The sequence below is a fragment of the Gymnogyps californianus genome, chromosome 10 (genome assembly GCF_018139145.2).
Source record: "Gymnogyps californianus isolate 813 chromosome 10, ASM1813914v2, whole genome shotgun sequence".
Taxonomy (NCBI): Eukaryota; Metazoa; Chordata; class Aves; order Accipitriformes; family Cathartidae; genus Gymnogyps; species Gymnogyps californianus.
The window spans coordinates 18,137,034-18,153,900 of record NC_059480.1 but is presented as its reverse complement, the minus strand read 5'-3'; the positions used below and the strand labels follow the sequence as shown (position 1 = coordinate 18,153,900).

At 38.0% G+C, this 16,867-nt stretch overlaps 1 protein-coding gene across 4 annotated transcripts in view; it reads right to left on the bottom strand.

Moving 5' to 3' along the window:
- ARMC9 (armadillo repeat containing 9) overlaps window positions 1-16,867 on the bottom strand; it is a 71,640-nt gene that overhangs the window by 34,216 nt on the left and 20,557 nt on the right. For 2 of the 4 annotated variants that reach the window (XR_007767025.1, XM_050902649.1), the window contains exons 10-15: window positions 12,844-12,879; window positions 5,359-5,393; window positions 4,061-4,172; window positions 3,028-3,120; window positions 1,648-1,738; window positions 625-748 (exon numbers count right to left, since the gene is read on the bottom strand). Coding sequence is in view for 3 of the 4 variants with exons in the window: in XM_050902649.1 (XP_050758606.1) it covers window positions 625-748; window positions 1,648-1,738; window positions 3,028-3,120; window positions 4,061-4,172; window positions 5,359-5,393; window positions 12,844-12,879 (491 nt within the window). In the remaining variant the exon portion in view is untranslated. The remainder of the gene's footprint in view (window positions 1-624; window positions 749-1,647; window positions 1,739-3,027; window positions 3,121-4,060; window positions 4,173-5,358; window positions 5,394-12,843; window positions 12,880-16,867) is intronic. The other 2 variants (XM_050902650.1, XM_050902651.1) reach the window with 1 other exon arrangement.

The window sequence follows — 16,867 nt, the reverse complement described above, 5'->3', positions numbered from 1 at the left end:
ATCCATGTACCTCCTTACATTTAGTTAACTATTCAAGGCTGAATATTCCTCCTGAGTACTGTGAAAACAGAGTTCCTAGATCATATTTATTTGATAAATGGGAGCAACATCATGCCCTTTACCGCTGTTGCATGACATTTCTTTTGTGGGGGGCATTTGAGTCAGACTGCTAATGCAAAAGTAAGAAACAGGACAGCCCATGCATAGACAGCTCCAGGAAAGAGGATCAACAGGATGAGGATGAAATCCCTGAAAAATGTCTGCAGAAAGGATAATGAAAACCTTATGCTTTGGAATGTAATGCAACTCTTTTTTCTATGTATGATTTTCAGAACTTTCTACATTAAGATTTTCACTTTGTTCAATTAAGGAATACATATAAAGCACACAAGGCTATGGCAGATGTACGTTTATGTGAGTCTTGACAGCTGGTAGGAAGTCAGGTTAATTCAGTCAGCAAAACTGAGTTCTCCTCCATAATAAATGACACTTCTTTCATCAGTCATCAGAGGTTCTGATGATTGTTATGGGAAAATCAAGTGCTCTTCTTTCCTCCCTGAACACAGCCTAACTAGCCAGCATTTCCTCTCCTGCTGTCACCACTGTGTGCTGTGCTTTCATCACCTGAGGCTGAATTTCTGCAGAGCCCCCAGAACATTCTCCCATGTAAGGGAATCCTTGTCTTCAGCTTTCAGTCTCTCCTCCAGCATTCGCAGCAACGTTGGGTTCTGAGAAAGGTAGACACGACCTGGTGCAAAAACCGATGAAAGAACAGATGCTGAGATATCAGGTTATGACAGAAAAGCTCTCTCTCCTTGGAAAAGTAAGCAGGATTGACCTCAGTTTCTTCTTGACAAGCCACAATCTTGTGCCAAGACCCAAACAAACTGGCACAAATGAGTTGTCTAACAGACCAGTTGCATTCAATCCAGCCACTTGGGGCATTACAGGCCCCCACTTGCCAAGTTAGTACCACACAGAATCCACTATTCCCCTCTCAGTACATGCTTTCTGACCTATCACAGTTTTGCATACTCTAGGAAAAGAACAGACATGTCCAAAGAGCTCAGGAAAGTTAGATGCCCTACTGCTATTGACTTTAAATGGGATTTCAGTTCCTAGCAACAGTTAGCTCCTTAAGTAGCAAGGGCTAATTTGGGACAGGCAGAGATACAAAGCTGCATATATATGCAACCAAACAGCAGTGATGTACAAAGATTTATTCAGGTGAGGACCAGGAAGATACAAGAGCAGGTGCACTAACTACTGTTGCACAGCCTGGTAGCAGGTCTGCCTACAGGACCTTTAATTAATGGGGATTTTTCTTCTTTTTTTTTTTTTTTTTTTTTTTTAACCCTCATGAAGAGACTGAAGACTATATTAAAGGCAGCACCTGGGTAAGTTCCCACACAGACCACAAATCATCAAAAGAAGTCAGAAATACTGAATATACAGTGTCAAAATGAAAACTTTCCAGATACTGAAAAACTGTTTTGAATGCATGTAACAAAAGACAGTGAATCCCTAGAAAAAGGGTGCAAATAAGGCTCTAAATTTCCACATACAGTGACATGCACTTGTGAAGTACCTATAAGCCAGCCTTATATGAAAATGTTGTCTTTTTTTTTTTTGCAGCAAATCACTTACCTTCTGCCAGTGAAGCAAAAGCATTGATGAGCCTTGCCATATACTGTCTGACTACCTCACTCTTAGAATGTAATAATTTGAGGACACTTCTCTGAAAAAGAAAGCAAACATTAATAAAAACTCACCAAAGAAAAAAAAAAACCCAAACCAAAGTTAGTCTTCTACAGCATTTTAAAAGCTTCATTAAATTTTCACAGCAAACAAACTTTGAATGCATATCGATATCTTAAATAATGTCAATATGATTTAAAATTTCCCAGTTTCTTTTTTTATTGGCAGGGGGCTGAGGGAGAGATGGAAAATGAACAAATAAGCAAATTAGAGCTCCTCAGCTCAGTCTGTCAAAACAACATTAGGCTCCACGGTGTAGAGTGAGAATTATAATGAACCAACACAGTTATCAGTTAAAGCTGATATCTAAAATTAATATTTAGTCAGTGACAAAAAGACCTGTTGATTTTGTCGATGAACTTAAATGCAGTAATGTTACCCGAATAGGAATGCTTTTGTTTGACAACTAAGAGTGTGGGAAAGCAGCTCAGTAACTTACCAAGAACACCGCATTGCAAACTGTTTTTAATCTGTTTTACTTCAGGCATTACTTATACATAACTTTCCTCTTACAGAAATTTACAGGGAGAAAAACAGATCATTGATTTAGTAATCCTTTAACTGTTCTAGTGAAGTTACTGTTGCAATGACAATGGCAGCCACAACGTAACAAGTAGGCCCACTGCTTCAAACAACTGGGGAACTCAACTATGCACAAAATTCACTATTACAAATGAAAAAAGTTGCACTTTTGTTAGCAATAGTATTGGATTATCAGTGACTGAAGCAACCTTCCAAAATCAACATACCAGCAATTCCCCTTTCTAAAGAAAGGTAACAATCCATTCCAAATTCATGGAAATACTGTTGAACATGTTATTACAAGTGCATAACCAGATATTCCATAGAGGTATTGAGACTGAAGTCCTAATTTAGTTCTTATCCTAGATCAGTGAAATGGATTGAAAGTATTATCTAACAATACATAATCACTCAAAAAGAGACACAGCATCTGATAAGCAAGAGCTAACTCCTAAGTAAGGGGCTCAGTAGGCTTCTGCTCAACTCACAGACGTTAAGCACCAGGAGAGGTGACAAACTTCCACTTGTCTACAAGAATTGTATCTACATTGAGAGCTCTTGTAACACAAAGCTTTGCCTGTCAACATTTAAAGACTGGGATGCAGAAGTTAAATGTATCACATGATTTTGGCACTACTACTTTTTTTCTCCCCCTTCCAAAGAGTGATAAAATTTTCTGATCAGCACTTTATAGAAACAAATGAGTAATATCACATAGAAGCTGGAGGAAAACCCTTTCCAGCTGACCTGACAGTTGCTGTGGCAATCTAGGAGGTCATTACTGATGTAGGCTTGCAGGACAGTGTCTCTCTGTTCTCCAGGATATGATGTTGTCAAGCGCTAAAATAAATAACATAAATAAACCAGTCAAATAATGAATTGTTATGTGAATTGATGACCACTGAAGATTTTAAAGGTGCTGATAACCCATAGCTGAGAAACCTCTTCTCATGGGGAGAAGGAATTCAACCTCAGTGATCTAAGAGAAAAAGATGAAATGAACCGACCTGACCTCAGCTCAGTGATCCATTACAAAACTGTTACTTGGGAGCTGTCATCACTGTCCATACAGGAAGGATACAGCATTACTTCCCATAAAGTTAAAAAGCCCCTCTAATAGCTACAGATGTGGTGCTTTTCTAAAACATCTGAGACAGAGTACTGGGCTAGAAGAACCATTGGTCAGACCCAACGGATGGTTTTTTTATGTGAAAATGGACATGGAAGCTTGATCAGAATTCCAATATTATCATCTTTCATGTCTGTCACTTTGAACCCATCAGCTTCCTTTTCAGCAGGAAAATGTAACTTCCTGTTGTCACCTTTAATTTTTCCGAAATATCATTACATGATCCGAGTCAACCAAAAGGTAGGCTCTTGTAGAATACCTTGATTATAAAGGAAAACTGGTGATTAGAGTCAGGTATTTCTTGGATACAGCAATATTTGTATAAATCTAAAACAGGGCAATACATGGAAAAAGGAACTGCCTACAACAACAACTTCTTTGAAAACACATCAGAAATTACTTCCACCGAAGATCCCAGGAATTCCTATCTGGTTTTCCTCAGATGAGGAGGACACCGCTACAAATAGATACCTACTGCCTGGGCTTTCGTCATCATCTCAAGAGCCTTAGCAAGCTTCACTGACAAAGAGAGAAGTTGCCTATAATGCTGAACTGATCACCAGAACAATCTTGCTCGCAAAATGGATTTTAGTTCCGGATCCCTCCAGAAGGGACCCATTTCTTTATTTCTACAGAGGCTCTCTCCCTTACCCAGCGCAGAGCCTGTAGTAAGAATGCCTTGAGACGATCATTCCCTGTAATCAAATCTTTCTTCAACTTCTCATAATCCAAAGAGGGCAACAATGGCACATCCTGCATCTTCCTACAACGCAAACGGGAAACACATTCATCAAAACTCTCTCTCCTTATTCAGTGCAGCTGATGTTACTGAGGTGAGAAGAGCCAAAACAGGAAGTCTGCTTCAGGAAAAGAGCTTCCACATTTTTACACCTTTGTTACTTTTATTACCATTACCATGTTAGAACAACAGACTTTTTAAACTTGGACTTATTTTTTCACCATGCATGCAGCTCATTTACCATCATAACTTGCAGATACTAAACTCTGACAACTAGCCAGTTGATGATCTGAGCTTTTTAGTGGCACAAAACAGTACAGTAACACCCTTTTTTGCCCTGTGTGGACCACAAGGGCATGAGGGCAGCAGCTTGTGGCTCTTAGCACACGGTTATAAACAGATGCAGTAACAAGCTGCAGCTCTAACTTCACCTCTCAGTCCTCGTGCACACAGAAATGTCTTCTCCAAGGCAAAAGGTGGTAGGCTGAACGGATTTTTACAGGCTGGACTATGCTGGCTTAACATAAGACTTAATACAGGACCACTTCCCATGCACCAGTACTATCTTGCTATTTTGAGTTTTAACACTGCAATAGAAGTTTCCCTTAACAAAATTGCTTCCAGTCAATGCTTTAATATTTAAATATATTCCACTAAAAAATATTTACTCCTATCTTTCTATCCTTTTCAAAACAAATCTTATATGTATAATTGTCCCTTTAATTATCTTGTAAATAACAGAAGGATCAAAACAGTGTCTCAAAAATTTAATAAAACCTTCACCTCAGATTACCATCTCTATTCAATCTTATAAGCCAAAATTTATTAAGTCAGTCACAAAAAAATTAAACATGAAGCACCCAAAAATCCACTTTACTGATTCCCCCCTTTTCCTGGATTTGTGAAAAGCAAACCAATCACAACAGGACTGAATGTGCGGAAACAGTAAAGAAAATACAGCGACCAACTCACAGGTGTGGAGTGGCAGATTTACTGGATTAGCAACATCCTGCTGAAATTAGGATGTTACTGAACCTGCTCAATAGAAGAATACAGATCACACAACATTTGTATACAACGTTCACTGAGCTCAGAGGAAGCACACAGAGGATGAGTGATTCCTATTTGCAGACAACTGGCAGTGCACTTCAGTTTACAAACCCCTCCTCCTCTTTACAGATATAAATGAAGCTCAGCAATAAATACTTACACAGGGGCTAAAGATGCTCTTAGCATTGTAGAAGCCTGGATCAGAAAAAGAAAGAAAAAAAGAAATCACAACAGATTAGTCCAAATTTCACACCAACAGTGTTACTAATGAGGTCCACAGTGAATTCTTTCACTGAGGTTCTGCAGTTCTTTTCCTATAAAACCTATGTTGCAACATAGAAACACAGCTAAAGAAAGAGAGGACTTCAGTGTTTATCTTTCTTTTCCCTTAAAGTGTTTCACAGGTAAAAACCTCTTTTGTTATGATCTGGCTATGTTATCTTCGCTGTCGTACTCCAAAAATTACCTACACTTGAAGCATTTAAAAAAAATAAATAAAAGGAAAAAAATTGAGTAGAAACTACCATCCAAAGCCCACTGAGGAAGATGAAGAACGTGCTAAACACATTTATTGACTTCAAAAATTTTTGTACCTTAAAGTTGCAAAAACATTTCACTGAAGACCTAGCACACATTACTGCATCCAAATTTGCTACAATTCATTGTTTCGACACTGTTATCGGAGTGCCTGTGCTACTAATATATACCCTTATATATAAGTATTAATATGTAAAGAAAAGGTGATGTATTCTAGTATGGATAAAACCAATATAGAACAGCATGCCATTTCTCAGTGGTTCTGCCTAGGATAAGTTCAGTTCAAGCCTGGATATTTCCTCTCTGATGCAGTGTGACACAGAGCATATGCAGGCACCACTGCTGAACAAGTCAAAACTTAAAACTATCAACACCATATAAAAGTTCCATATAAAAGTTGTCTGCTTCAGTAAATATTTTTTGCTAGAGCTAATTGTAGGTGAGCCAAGAAGCAGCAATTCTGGCATGAGACTGCTTCACATCATGCATTCTGATGTCAACTACATGCCATATTCGCAGAATATTCAGTGTCGTCTCTTTGTGTTGATCTCCCTATTCACTTTCTAAAAAATCTCTCATTACCACTTATGCCTTTAAAAAACAGTCTTCTCTTCTAGCCTAGCCTCTTTCAATGGGAGCTATATAATCAATGTCTATTGTCAGATTTAAAACTGAGGGATTTAGGAGACAAAAACCATGAAATACCATAGAGAATATTGAATTACACCAGCTGACATATTCTTGAACACACTACCTCATGGGTATCCTTCGTAATACAAGGAACTGCTCTCTTAGATGTGAAATAATCTTATACGCACATTGGAAAGCATTTCATATTATGTTTAAGTCAATGAATGACTTGTACACAATAGACAATTAACAGGTCATACACTTCAAAATTAACCTTTCTTGACAGCAGTTCTCAAATCATAGTTTACTTTACACAATACAAAAGCCTTTCAAAGTATCATATCTACCTAAACTGTTTTCCCCTCATTTATTTGTATTCATTTTCCTTAGCATTTTTGATAAATATCAAAAGTTAACTTTTGTTTAAAACAAAACTGTTTTCCCAGTCAAAACTTATCATCTTATACCTGAGCGCGCAATGAAATCACTAATCATTTTCATTGCCTTCCTCAGCACCCTTCTCCATTAAAGGAAATGGGGAAGAAAGTGACTATAGTGCATTAAAGCAAAAGAAATGACAGAGCCCTTGAAGATGAGAAGGTGAGATGAAGAACAGTAGTGAAAAAAGAAATAGAGCAGGTCACTAAGAGTAAATAGATGTATATAAAAGCTCTCTGCTTCTCAGCAAAGTCCTTTTTACCCACCACTTCTTTGCTGCTTTAGAAAGAAAAACATGTGCTCCAACCAAAATCTAACTAAAGGATATATAATTGGTAAAGACACATGCATCATCCTTCCACACAAATAAAACTTTTTGGCAAGTGTAAGATTTTGCAAGCTTTTATAAATTTCAAACTACAGAAACTTCAATTGGAAAAACATTCGGATTTTTAAAAATCAATCAGATCAAGCAGGACAAAGTCCTATTAATTCCCAAATTACTTTTTAAGCCGGCAGATGGAGCACAGCAAAGCATTTAGTACGGTTTGGCTCTGTAGTCTACCTACACCAAAAAGGCACCACACAGTGAGGCAGACCCTATACTGGAGCTCTGAAGGCAGGACCACCAAGACGGAGAGCCTTCTTGTCCAGCACTCACTTTTCTGATCAGACCCAAGTTTATCAGTCTAGAACCTGCACAGGACGAAGGAAGCCCTCTCAGGCTTTTGGTGTTTCTGGGAAAGCAATAAGGACACAGTTCATATTCCGTCAGGTTCACTGAGGCAAAACAGAAATTGGAAAAGTTTTTCAGGGCTAGTTTGTCCTTCACTGCACCTTCATTTCTGAATCTGACTGACTATGGCCAGCACCACTGATAAGCAGAAAGAATGCCACTATGTTACAGGCAGAGATTTCCTTTCTTCATCTTCATCTACATGATTGCAATTAGTCATAAGTAAGCTAATCTGTATCCGTCCAGTATGGCATACTGAGTAAGACATTGGCTTGGGTCTCAGGTGATATGCTTCTAGTCCTGATTCAGATACCAACGGCAGACAGAATTTAAACATGTCATTTCACATCTCTGGGCCTCAATTCTTCTCATCTGGAAAGCAGATACAGGCATCAATCTCTTGAATAAGCTGGTTTTTTTGAGATCTACCAATGAATGGCAGTGTGCAAGAGTCAAAAATTATTATTTTGCAACTAAATAATTGAATGCTTATGGCACAACCACCGCAAACAGAAAACCAACAGATTTAGTGTTTGATTATGACAGAATAATTCTGCAAAATAAGTTAACAACAGCTGATACAGTATAGTAACAACTCTGGTACAAGTATTTTCCTGTTTTGGAATTTATTTAAGCCTCTATTTTAAGTAATTTTATGAGAACAAGGATTGCAGTAAAATATTGCTAGAGAATCATATTTCTTCACTAGGCATTTTTTGGCAGCTGTGCAACCCACCAGCTCTCCTGTGGCTTGTAGGGCTATGATTTCAGGGTCCGCACTACTTCGGGTCAGACAGCTGAGGCAGGCACCCTGTGAAGCACATAGCCACGCAGCGTGCTGAGGGACAACATCGCACGCTCTCCATCTATTGCTAAATGGGTCTGAAGAGACTTTCAGTCAGTTTAATCTTCAAACAAGCGCTCCAAATACAGTACCACCAAGTGCTGATCATTCAATTTAACATCCAGGCTACCTCTCGCCATAGACTCTCAACTTTTCATCTTTTTATCCTTGTTTTTAAAGACGAAAGACATGCGGCACCCCAGACCCTCAAAGCCTCGCTACTCTGCCAGCCTTCCTCCTCCTCACACCATGGCCTCTTCAGCTCTCGCTCCCAGACCACTGCCAGTCTGGCCAGCACCACCTCTGCACCCATTCCTTGGCTGCTTTCGTTGCCTCCTGCAGCAGCAGCAGCATCAAGAGGCGCCTGTCCCAGCACAGAGCTCGAGCTGATCCCCCCGACAGCCCGTAACAGTTTGTACCAAGCCCCACGCCTCATTTTCAATGCTGGTAGATTTGACCAGTTGGAAGCAGCAGTCTCGGCAATAGGAAGCACCGGGTTATACACTCAAGTGGAAATTAAGCCTGGGGAATACGACCCATACTCTGCTGAAAATTTCATGGCTTCCTTCACATCAACATTTCTAACTAAAAGAGCAAAATACAGACTCATCCTAACATTTCATTTTAACTTGGTTTGACACTTATTCCTTAAGCAGAGTGCTCTTCTCGACCTCACAAAGTGCCTTGCCCCACACAAGCAGGGAAGGGTAAATGCACATTATGAATTCCCTAGCAGGCAGCCCACCAAAGCAAATACACTTCGGCCTCAGCACCTCCTTTCGCATTTCACTAGGTAGTATTTGTTTGTTTGTTTCCATTTCTCCTCTTTGGTATGGATCTGAGATGTCCCAATTTCAGGATATTTACCGAGTTAAATATCTTTACATAACCTAACCCCTAAAAGCTGTGTTAAGCTCTCGTTCTTGACTTGCGCATTAGCTTTAACAAAAGGAAAACCACATCTCAAATACAGTTGGGTCCTACAAATCAGCTCTTGGGCTTACTTACGTCAGCACACTTACTTCATTTAAGACGTATAATCTAGCCAGTGGAAAAAGGTCATTGTCTTCACCATTATCTCTGTACACAGCAGATCCAAAGCCAAGCTTCCACATGCATTACTTCTGGCAGGAGTGCCAGCTGAACTAGCCTCCACCCCTCTCAACACATTGCTACCACAGAAAGCAAAAGCAAGAGATTCTTGGGAACAAAAAACTGCCCTACCACCACACTAATAGCAAAACTCTTTTTAAGTTCTTTGCAAAAGTTTGGCCGTATGCTTTTAAAAATGGACTTCTATGTTGCAAATACATGTAAAAACATGAAGCCTTTTAAAATTATTTTTAGGAACAAAGGGATACATTTAACTGAGGAAAAGGTTAATATTGAAGTCTGGAAGTGGGCAGAACAGAGCCCACTTTGACCTTTTGGTTTTTTGATCCTCACAGATCCATTCTTCTCTTTCCTGGTGTTCATTCTCAAATCTAAATGCTGACTCTGATATCTTGTCATTTCTGTGGCAACAGTGCAAAAAACTCCAACTGTACTGTGTTTTTGAGAGAGAGAGTATCTGGATGCTGGAAAGTTGGGACTTATTTATAACAGTTGCTTTTAAATAATTGGACAAGAGAAAGTAAAACCATCAGCACTGTGCATTCATAGCCGTCAAAGCACTCTACAGAAAGTAAATTCGTAATATTCTTATAAGGTTAGTAGAAACACTACGGTCTTCGTCTCCAGGTGATGAATCCAGGCCACAGACTGAAAGGCAAACAAACAGAGTCAAAGGCACTGCTGACAGGTAACTTCCTCATTATGCATCCATTGTGTCAACAACCAGGTGATGCCTCAATCAGCCAAGTTTACATAACTCCTCTTTACTACCAGTTTTCTTAGATTAAAAAGCATTTATTTCCTCAGCATTTTCTCCCAAGCCCTTTCCCCACTCTTACCTTTCTTGGAACAGGTTAAATATTAATTCAATCTTTTGAGTAACAGTATTGCTTAAATTGCCAGTGAATGAAAGAGTGCGAAGAACATGGGGCATACATGACTCATCTGCAATATATGACTCCCAACATTCACAGACTTAATCTTGAACAAAATACTTTTCATGCAAAACCTATCTTGAGACAGAATCATTTGTCAGAATTGAAACACATGCAGAAACTAGGTGTCTTAAGGAAAGGAAAAGAAAAGAAAAACACAAGAAAACAACAGCCCAAGCATAGCTCGTTCTGGTAGGATCATGGGGTATGACTTATGTTTGTGTTGGTTCTTGCCAAAGCCAAACCAGGTGCCATATTAAGTCAAGTAATTCTGTCATGATGCAGATTAGCCACAGATGGCAGCCCTTCATTTTTGAACGAAGCAAGGCATGAATACGAACAGCATGGAATAAAACAAAGAAGTTCAAAGGGAAAAAAAATAAAATCAATATTTATAAAAGAAAACAGATGCATTTCATGTGCAAGCCAAAACCACAATTGATTTTATCAAATACTGTAGCCCTGTATTCAAACCAACTCCACTTTGCTATTTGATGTATATGTTCATAATATGCTGAAGGCTAAAGCTGAAAGCCAGATTCTGTTCTCAGTTACCACTCTGAAAATGTGCTATTCATTGTTGTTATGTGTATCGAATTCAGTGTAAATTCAATGCAGATTCAGAATTAATAATCAAAGACACGTGATGAATATGTGAAGAGTAAAACCAAAGTTTGAGCAAATTTGTACATATCATTAGAACTCATAAATTTATGTTGAGCTCATTTGTTATACGCTAATGACAATAAGACTGCTACATGCAGCCTATGATGGATTAGACTCCAAGCTTGTGTAACCTGGCAGGTCTACTGGGGCTATGCAAATTTATTTCATAAGAAGATCTGCAAATGTTTTTAATTAATTTTTTTTCTTACTTATACTAGAGATATGCTGTTATGAAAACTTCCCACTTGCCATATAAAACAGGTTCTCTAAGACATCTGAAGTGCACATAAAAAAAGTCACACTGTAATACTATGTGATAATGTAATGACAAGACAAAATGTCAGAAAAGAGTATAAAATACTATCTATAAACAGTGAGGGGAGGCTGAAAGCTATCCATGTATTCAAGAAATATCTCAGAATTAGAGTCAGATAGCTTTACAAAAATTTTATAAACAACTCTGCATTGTAATTGATTACATTCTACATCATCTAAAGTTACATTTAACTAAGGCTACCTGTATAAGGGCAAAACTTTTCTTTAGCAAAGATCATTTAATTCATAATTGCTCATCTGTAATCAACTTTTCTCAATCTCAAAACAGACCATTATGAGAGGGAACAAAATGCTAAACGTCAAGCAAAAGGTGTCCGTTATGACCATTTACATCATCAACAGGAACAGGTTGATTGATACAGGTGATCTTTTAACACAGGTGAATGCAGAAAGTATTCTCTACATCAAGATGAAAAGAGGCACGTAAGGAATAGTCCATTGCATTCAATAATTCTATGACTATTTCTCAAAACAAAATGTTGTTTTAAGTGGGAAGCTGAGTGCCCACAGGGGTTACTGTAATTCCAGGTGACGAATATGTTTGAAAAAAAAGTAGCTTTTCTTGAAAGGTGAAATCTTGTTTCACCCAAAGAAAGCGATAAAAATACAAATATGGATTATTTTAAAGTAGAATACTGACTGACATTTTTCAGAATTGGTGTCAATCACTTTTATGAATTGATTACATACCGAGTTACTTAGAAGTAAACTCATTTCCTCTCTTTGCAAAGAATGCACTGACTATGGGCAAAATGAGATACTTACGGTGTACTTGTAACATTGCCAGAATACAAACTTCCATCTGGGTTACAGAAGTCACAGGCAGTACACAGAATACCATTTTGCTTTTTCAGTTTTCAGTGAAAGAGGATCCATTTTAATTGTATGAAAGAATTTTATAATCTTTACTACAGAAAGTTAGTTTCACTTTAGAAATTAAAAATACAAATACTTAAAATACAACGCACCTCTGAAGAGCACAACTCAATTTGCTGTCTTATTAAGCAATAATATTTGCTTTGTCAAAGGTGTTGTGGAATCAGCTGGTGTTGGCACACTTCAGAGACATTGTATGCTATATACACTGATGTTCATGTGGAAGAAACAATTGCTTTCTGCATGCTATAAGAAGCTGTGTTTCATGGGAGAGTTGTGGACAAAGCTGCTCTTTTGTTGACATGCTGTGTTATGTGTATGATGAAGCCATAAGGTTACTCAGAACTTCTGTTCTGTTCTCCATGCAAAAATTCCAAGCCTTGCACATTTTTTGGCTCTTCATAAACCATACAGTTAACGTCATGACAAGTCAAAATGCACGGAAAATTGTTACACATTGTGAAATGAAGAGAAATATAGACTGTGACAGACTGAGCAGGCAACGTGAAAGGATATAAAGATATAGACACTTACATATCCGTCATCACAAGGGCTCATAGAGTAATATCCCTTTACGGGCAAACAGGCACACATTAAAATAAAGAAGATTAAAAAAAAATAAGTTAACAGAAATAAATCACAGAGAAATGCAGTTCTAAAAAAACCAGCAAATCAAAATTAGCTAAAAATTAACAGACTAATAGGTTTGAAAAGAAAAGTACAAGCACCTTCTCCCAATCCACACACTTGTATGTTTTAAGACTGAAATCAGTGTCTCTCTCTTGTGATATATTTACATCACAAGTTCTCCTTTCAACACCTGGCAAACATACCTAGTCTGCACATTATTCCATTATAACTGTCAGTAGAATAGCTACATACCAAGCACTGACACATTTATGTGAATATGACTTCTATTGTTCACTGCACTGAAGCAGCTAAGAGAGAGATACCAATGAATGTGGTATCGATCAGAAGACGTCAGCTTCTGAGAAAGCAGCTGCAAGTATTGCCTATACTTGCTTTGATTGGAGTTTCTCATCAGCACATAATGAAAGCTGAGAGAGACAATTTAAGGTGTTTCAGCAACGTTATCAATTCCTCATCCCAAAAGGCTCCAAGGATAAATTAAGGAAAAGTCTCTGGAAGGAAACCTAAAATTTAGTTACTAAAATAAAAAATGGTGATAATTCATGGTTTGAGTAGTTTAGTACAAACTATGCCATGTTCTCTTTAATTAGACTAAAATATTTAACTTAGAACAGCTTTGTATCTAAAAAGAACAGTCTTAATTCAAAATAAAAGTACACAGTTCAACACAATGAAGTAAGACCAACATTAATTATTCTGCTTCTAGTCTTTTTGTGCAAACCTGCCAATACTTACTTTAGAGGACATATTTGTGCAGAGGAATAAGCACATAAACACTGTATTTAGCAGGTTCCTCTTTAACAGACATATACAGCCTTATATAGAAGGTATAAGAAACTTGCCACTCTTCACTGTTAGCAGAAAATAAAGTTCTTTCTATTCTTTAATGAATTTTAAAAATCTGACATTATTCTTTTTATTACCGTCACACTCAAGAATTCTCTGATGTGAATGAGTATTTTAACTTTCACGGTGCTATACACACATACAGACAGTTCCTGGTGAAGATATTTTAAAACTAAATTTAAGACAAAGGACAACATCGATAGAGACCAACACAGTAAGTGAGCAAAAGAAACCAGGAGAAAACCTGTATCATGACAAGAGGACATTTCAACACACACATGACCTGAGCCAGTGCAAATGTACATAGGCATCAAGACAAAGATGACCTTAAAGGAAAGTTTTAACATTAAAGGAAACCACAAAAGATTGGACCAGATGACCTTTCAAGGTCCCTTCCAGCCTGGGCTATTCTACGATTTGAGGACAATAACAGGAAAAGTTTGTGGAAACCCCTACTGATGGCAACACCTTACCTTTAGAGATGAGGAATTTATGCAAACAAAAAAACCTGCCCAAGTTGCTGCAGGTAGTTGTATCACTTGCAGCAACTTCTGAAAAAGGCATCATATACTGTATCAGCAGAAAAAAAGAACTTCTCTTTGCTTGCATAAAGAGGTAGGTTTGTTTCTTCTTTACCATATATAAATGGTAACATATAAGAATCATCCCATGGACAGGGATGGAGAAGACTGATATATTTCATCTTAAGAAAAGCTTGCTTAGAGCAGACGCTGTTTGCTGTAATGTGCGTATTATTTTTAAATGAAAGAGTGTACATTCACATAATGCTTGGTGAATCCACTCTGAATGGTTCAGAGTAATAAAAAAAACAAAACAAAAAACTTCTGTTACCCTGTCTCCTAGGTTTCACGTGGTCTCCTGGTGCAGAAAACTCTTTCACAAGTAAGAAACAGAATACCTGCCACCACCTATTACAGCTTGATGACATGTTCACATTTGCAGTAAAAAGCATGTTTGAGGAAAAAAAGCACAGAGCACAAGAAAAAAAGGAGCCCATGCTAGTCTTACAGCTATTGCAGAAAACTAAAAAAATTCCTCCCTGTTTACAGTTTGTAAATGACAGCTTAACTTTACAGAAGAGCTGGTGCTTTTGTTCAGTGACAGAGCTAAAAAAAAAAAAAAAAGTAATTTTTCCACAGCTTCAAGAGTTGTGCCAAAAGAGACCTAAAACTTGTAAGGGACATTAATTCACCTATTGTAGCTGCTGATAAATATAATCAGACTGAATAGCAGTAAAAACATAATGCGCATTTATTCTATTCCATGACACAGGAGCAATATATGCAAAGAACTATACAGCTTTCTAGTCACAGAAAGATTCTTCAGTGGTTAACACACATCTTGACTATTGACAGAAACCGCGCATTTGAAGCAGTTCCTGTTTTCCCTTTAATCCAAAGTTTAGAGAATCTTATTACATTATCCCTAATCCAAGAAGGTGTACATCTTACTTGAATCAGAAAGTCTTTTTGTGAGTGTAAGACTTGAGCCTATGCAACTTTCGATGGGGAGTGAATGTACAACGCTTCAGTGATAAACAGCCAGAATCCTCTTGGCTTCATGATGTGTATTAAACAGAAAATCGCAGGCATCAAAAAACTACAACCCATGCTTCTTACCCACCAGAAAAATCACTATTAGAAAGAAAAACAAAAAGTAAAAAAGAAAGTAAAACTTAAGCTATCTCAAGAGTATTAAAGATATAAGGGACTATGATAGATCACTGTATTTAAAACTATTCGTTTCAAATTTACCGTTACCCACATCAGTTCCCTGTCCAAATGAACATTAGAAAGTAAGGAATCTGATTAAATCTTCAAATGAATGTTTCCTCAGCTTGTCAGACCTGGTCCTCTGACCTCCTGTTCTTAGATTCAGACCTTTTGCTCTGACAATTCTCTCAGGTTTCTTATCTCCCAATTCAGGACCACACATGTCAAATGACATGATGGAAGATGGCGATAACATTCAACTGCAGCTAGGAAAAAAGCCTTATGGTAAAACAGGGCTTTAGAGAAGCCTTGGAAACATCTCCCAACTGTAACACAGTACTGTGGCCTCTCTCCCACTACATGCAGCAGATGCATCCTGTTAATGGATTGTAGATCAGGCTCACAAGCTGACCCAAGAGGTCACAGAGCTGGCAAGAGGCATGAAGTTGCTCTGCGAAAGAATGAGATCCAAGCCAGCTTACCGGAGAGGACAAAGCAACAGCCAACACCAGAAGCCCTTGCTAAGTAAGATTTCATGGGTATGATTACACTGGGAAAGTCTTTTGGTTAAGAGATGTCATTGCCTCAGGTCTTAAAGACAGTTCGGTAAGAAAGGCTCATTCTGGGATTTATCCTCCTGATACGAATTTCTTCCAGTATGAAAGGACAGGTCTTCAGCCACGGTGGGGGGAGGGCAAACCAGGAAGCTGATGTTTGTATAATAACAGCACATGTTAGTAAGTGATACATGCTACCTTTATTGTAATTTCAAAGCCTTGAGGTCTCAGGCTTTATATTACCCAATACTACTTTCCTGACATTAAAAATTGAGCACAGAGTACAATGCACTGGGAACAAAATCAATAGAAAAATGCTACCAAGGACATAATCCAAGGCATACTCTTTAATTTCCTTGGGCAATACTTCATTTTGGTTACAGCACTGGTACAGTTCTCCTTCCCAGTATAACTTAAAACTACCGCTGTAGTGTAGCTGATTTAACAAAATATACCATAGAGCTCAAGTACACATCCAGAGAATGATGCAGCTTTAGCATTTTCTGCTCTTAGAACCTGCTCCCAAACCTGGATTGTCCTGAGTTGCGCCAGTATAGCTGACTGTGAACTCAAGCACCTCCTCTTTCCAAACTATGTAATGCACATCCAATCCTCTCCCAAGTAAAAATGGCAGAAATTTAAGGCTGCATGTAAGTACAACAAAAAAGTAATTTTCTTGCTAATGATTTTCTTTTCTGCTCATCTATTTAGAGATATTGATCCACCAAAACTAATTTATTTAAGGGTCTGGTCCTGACATCGGTGATGTCA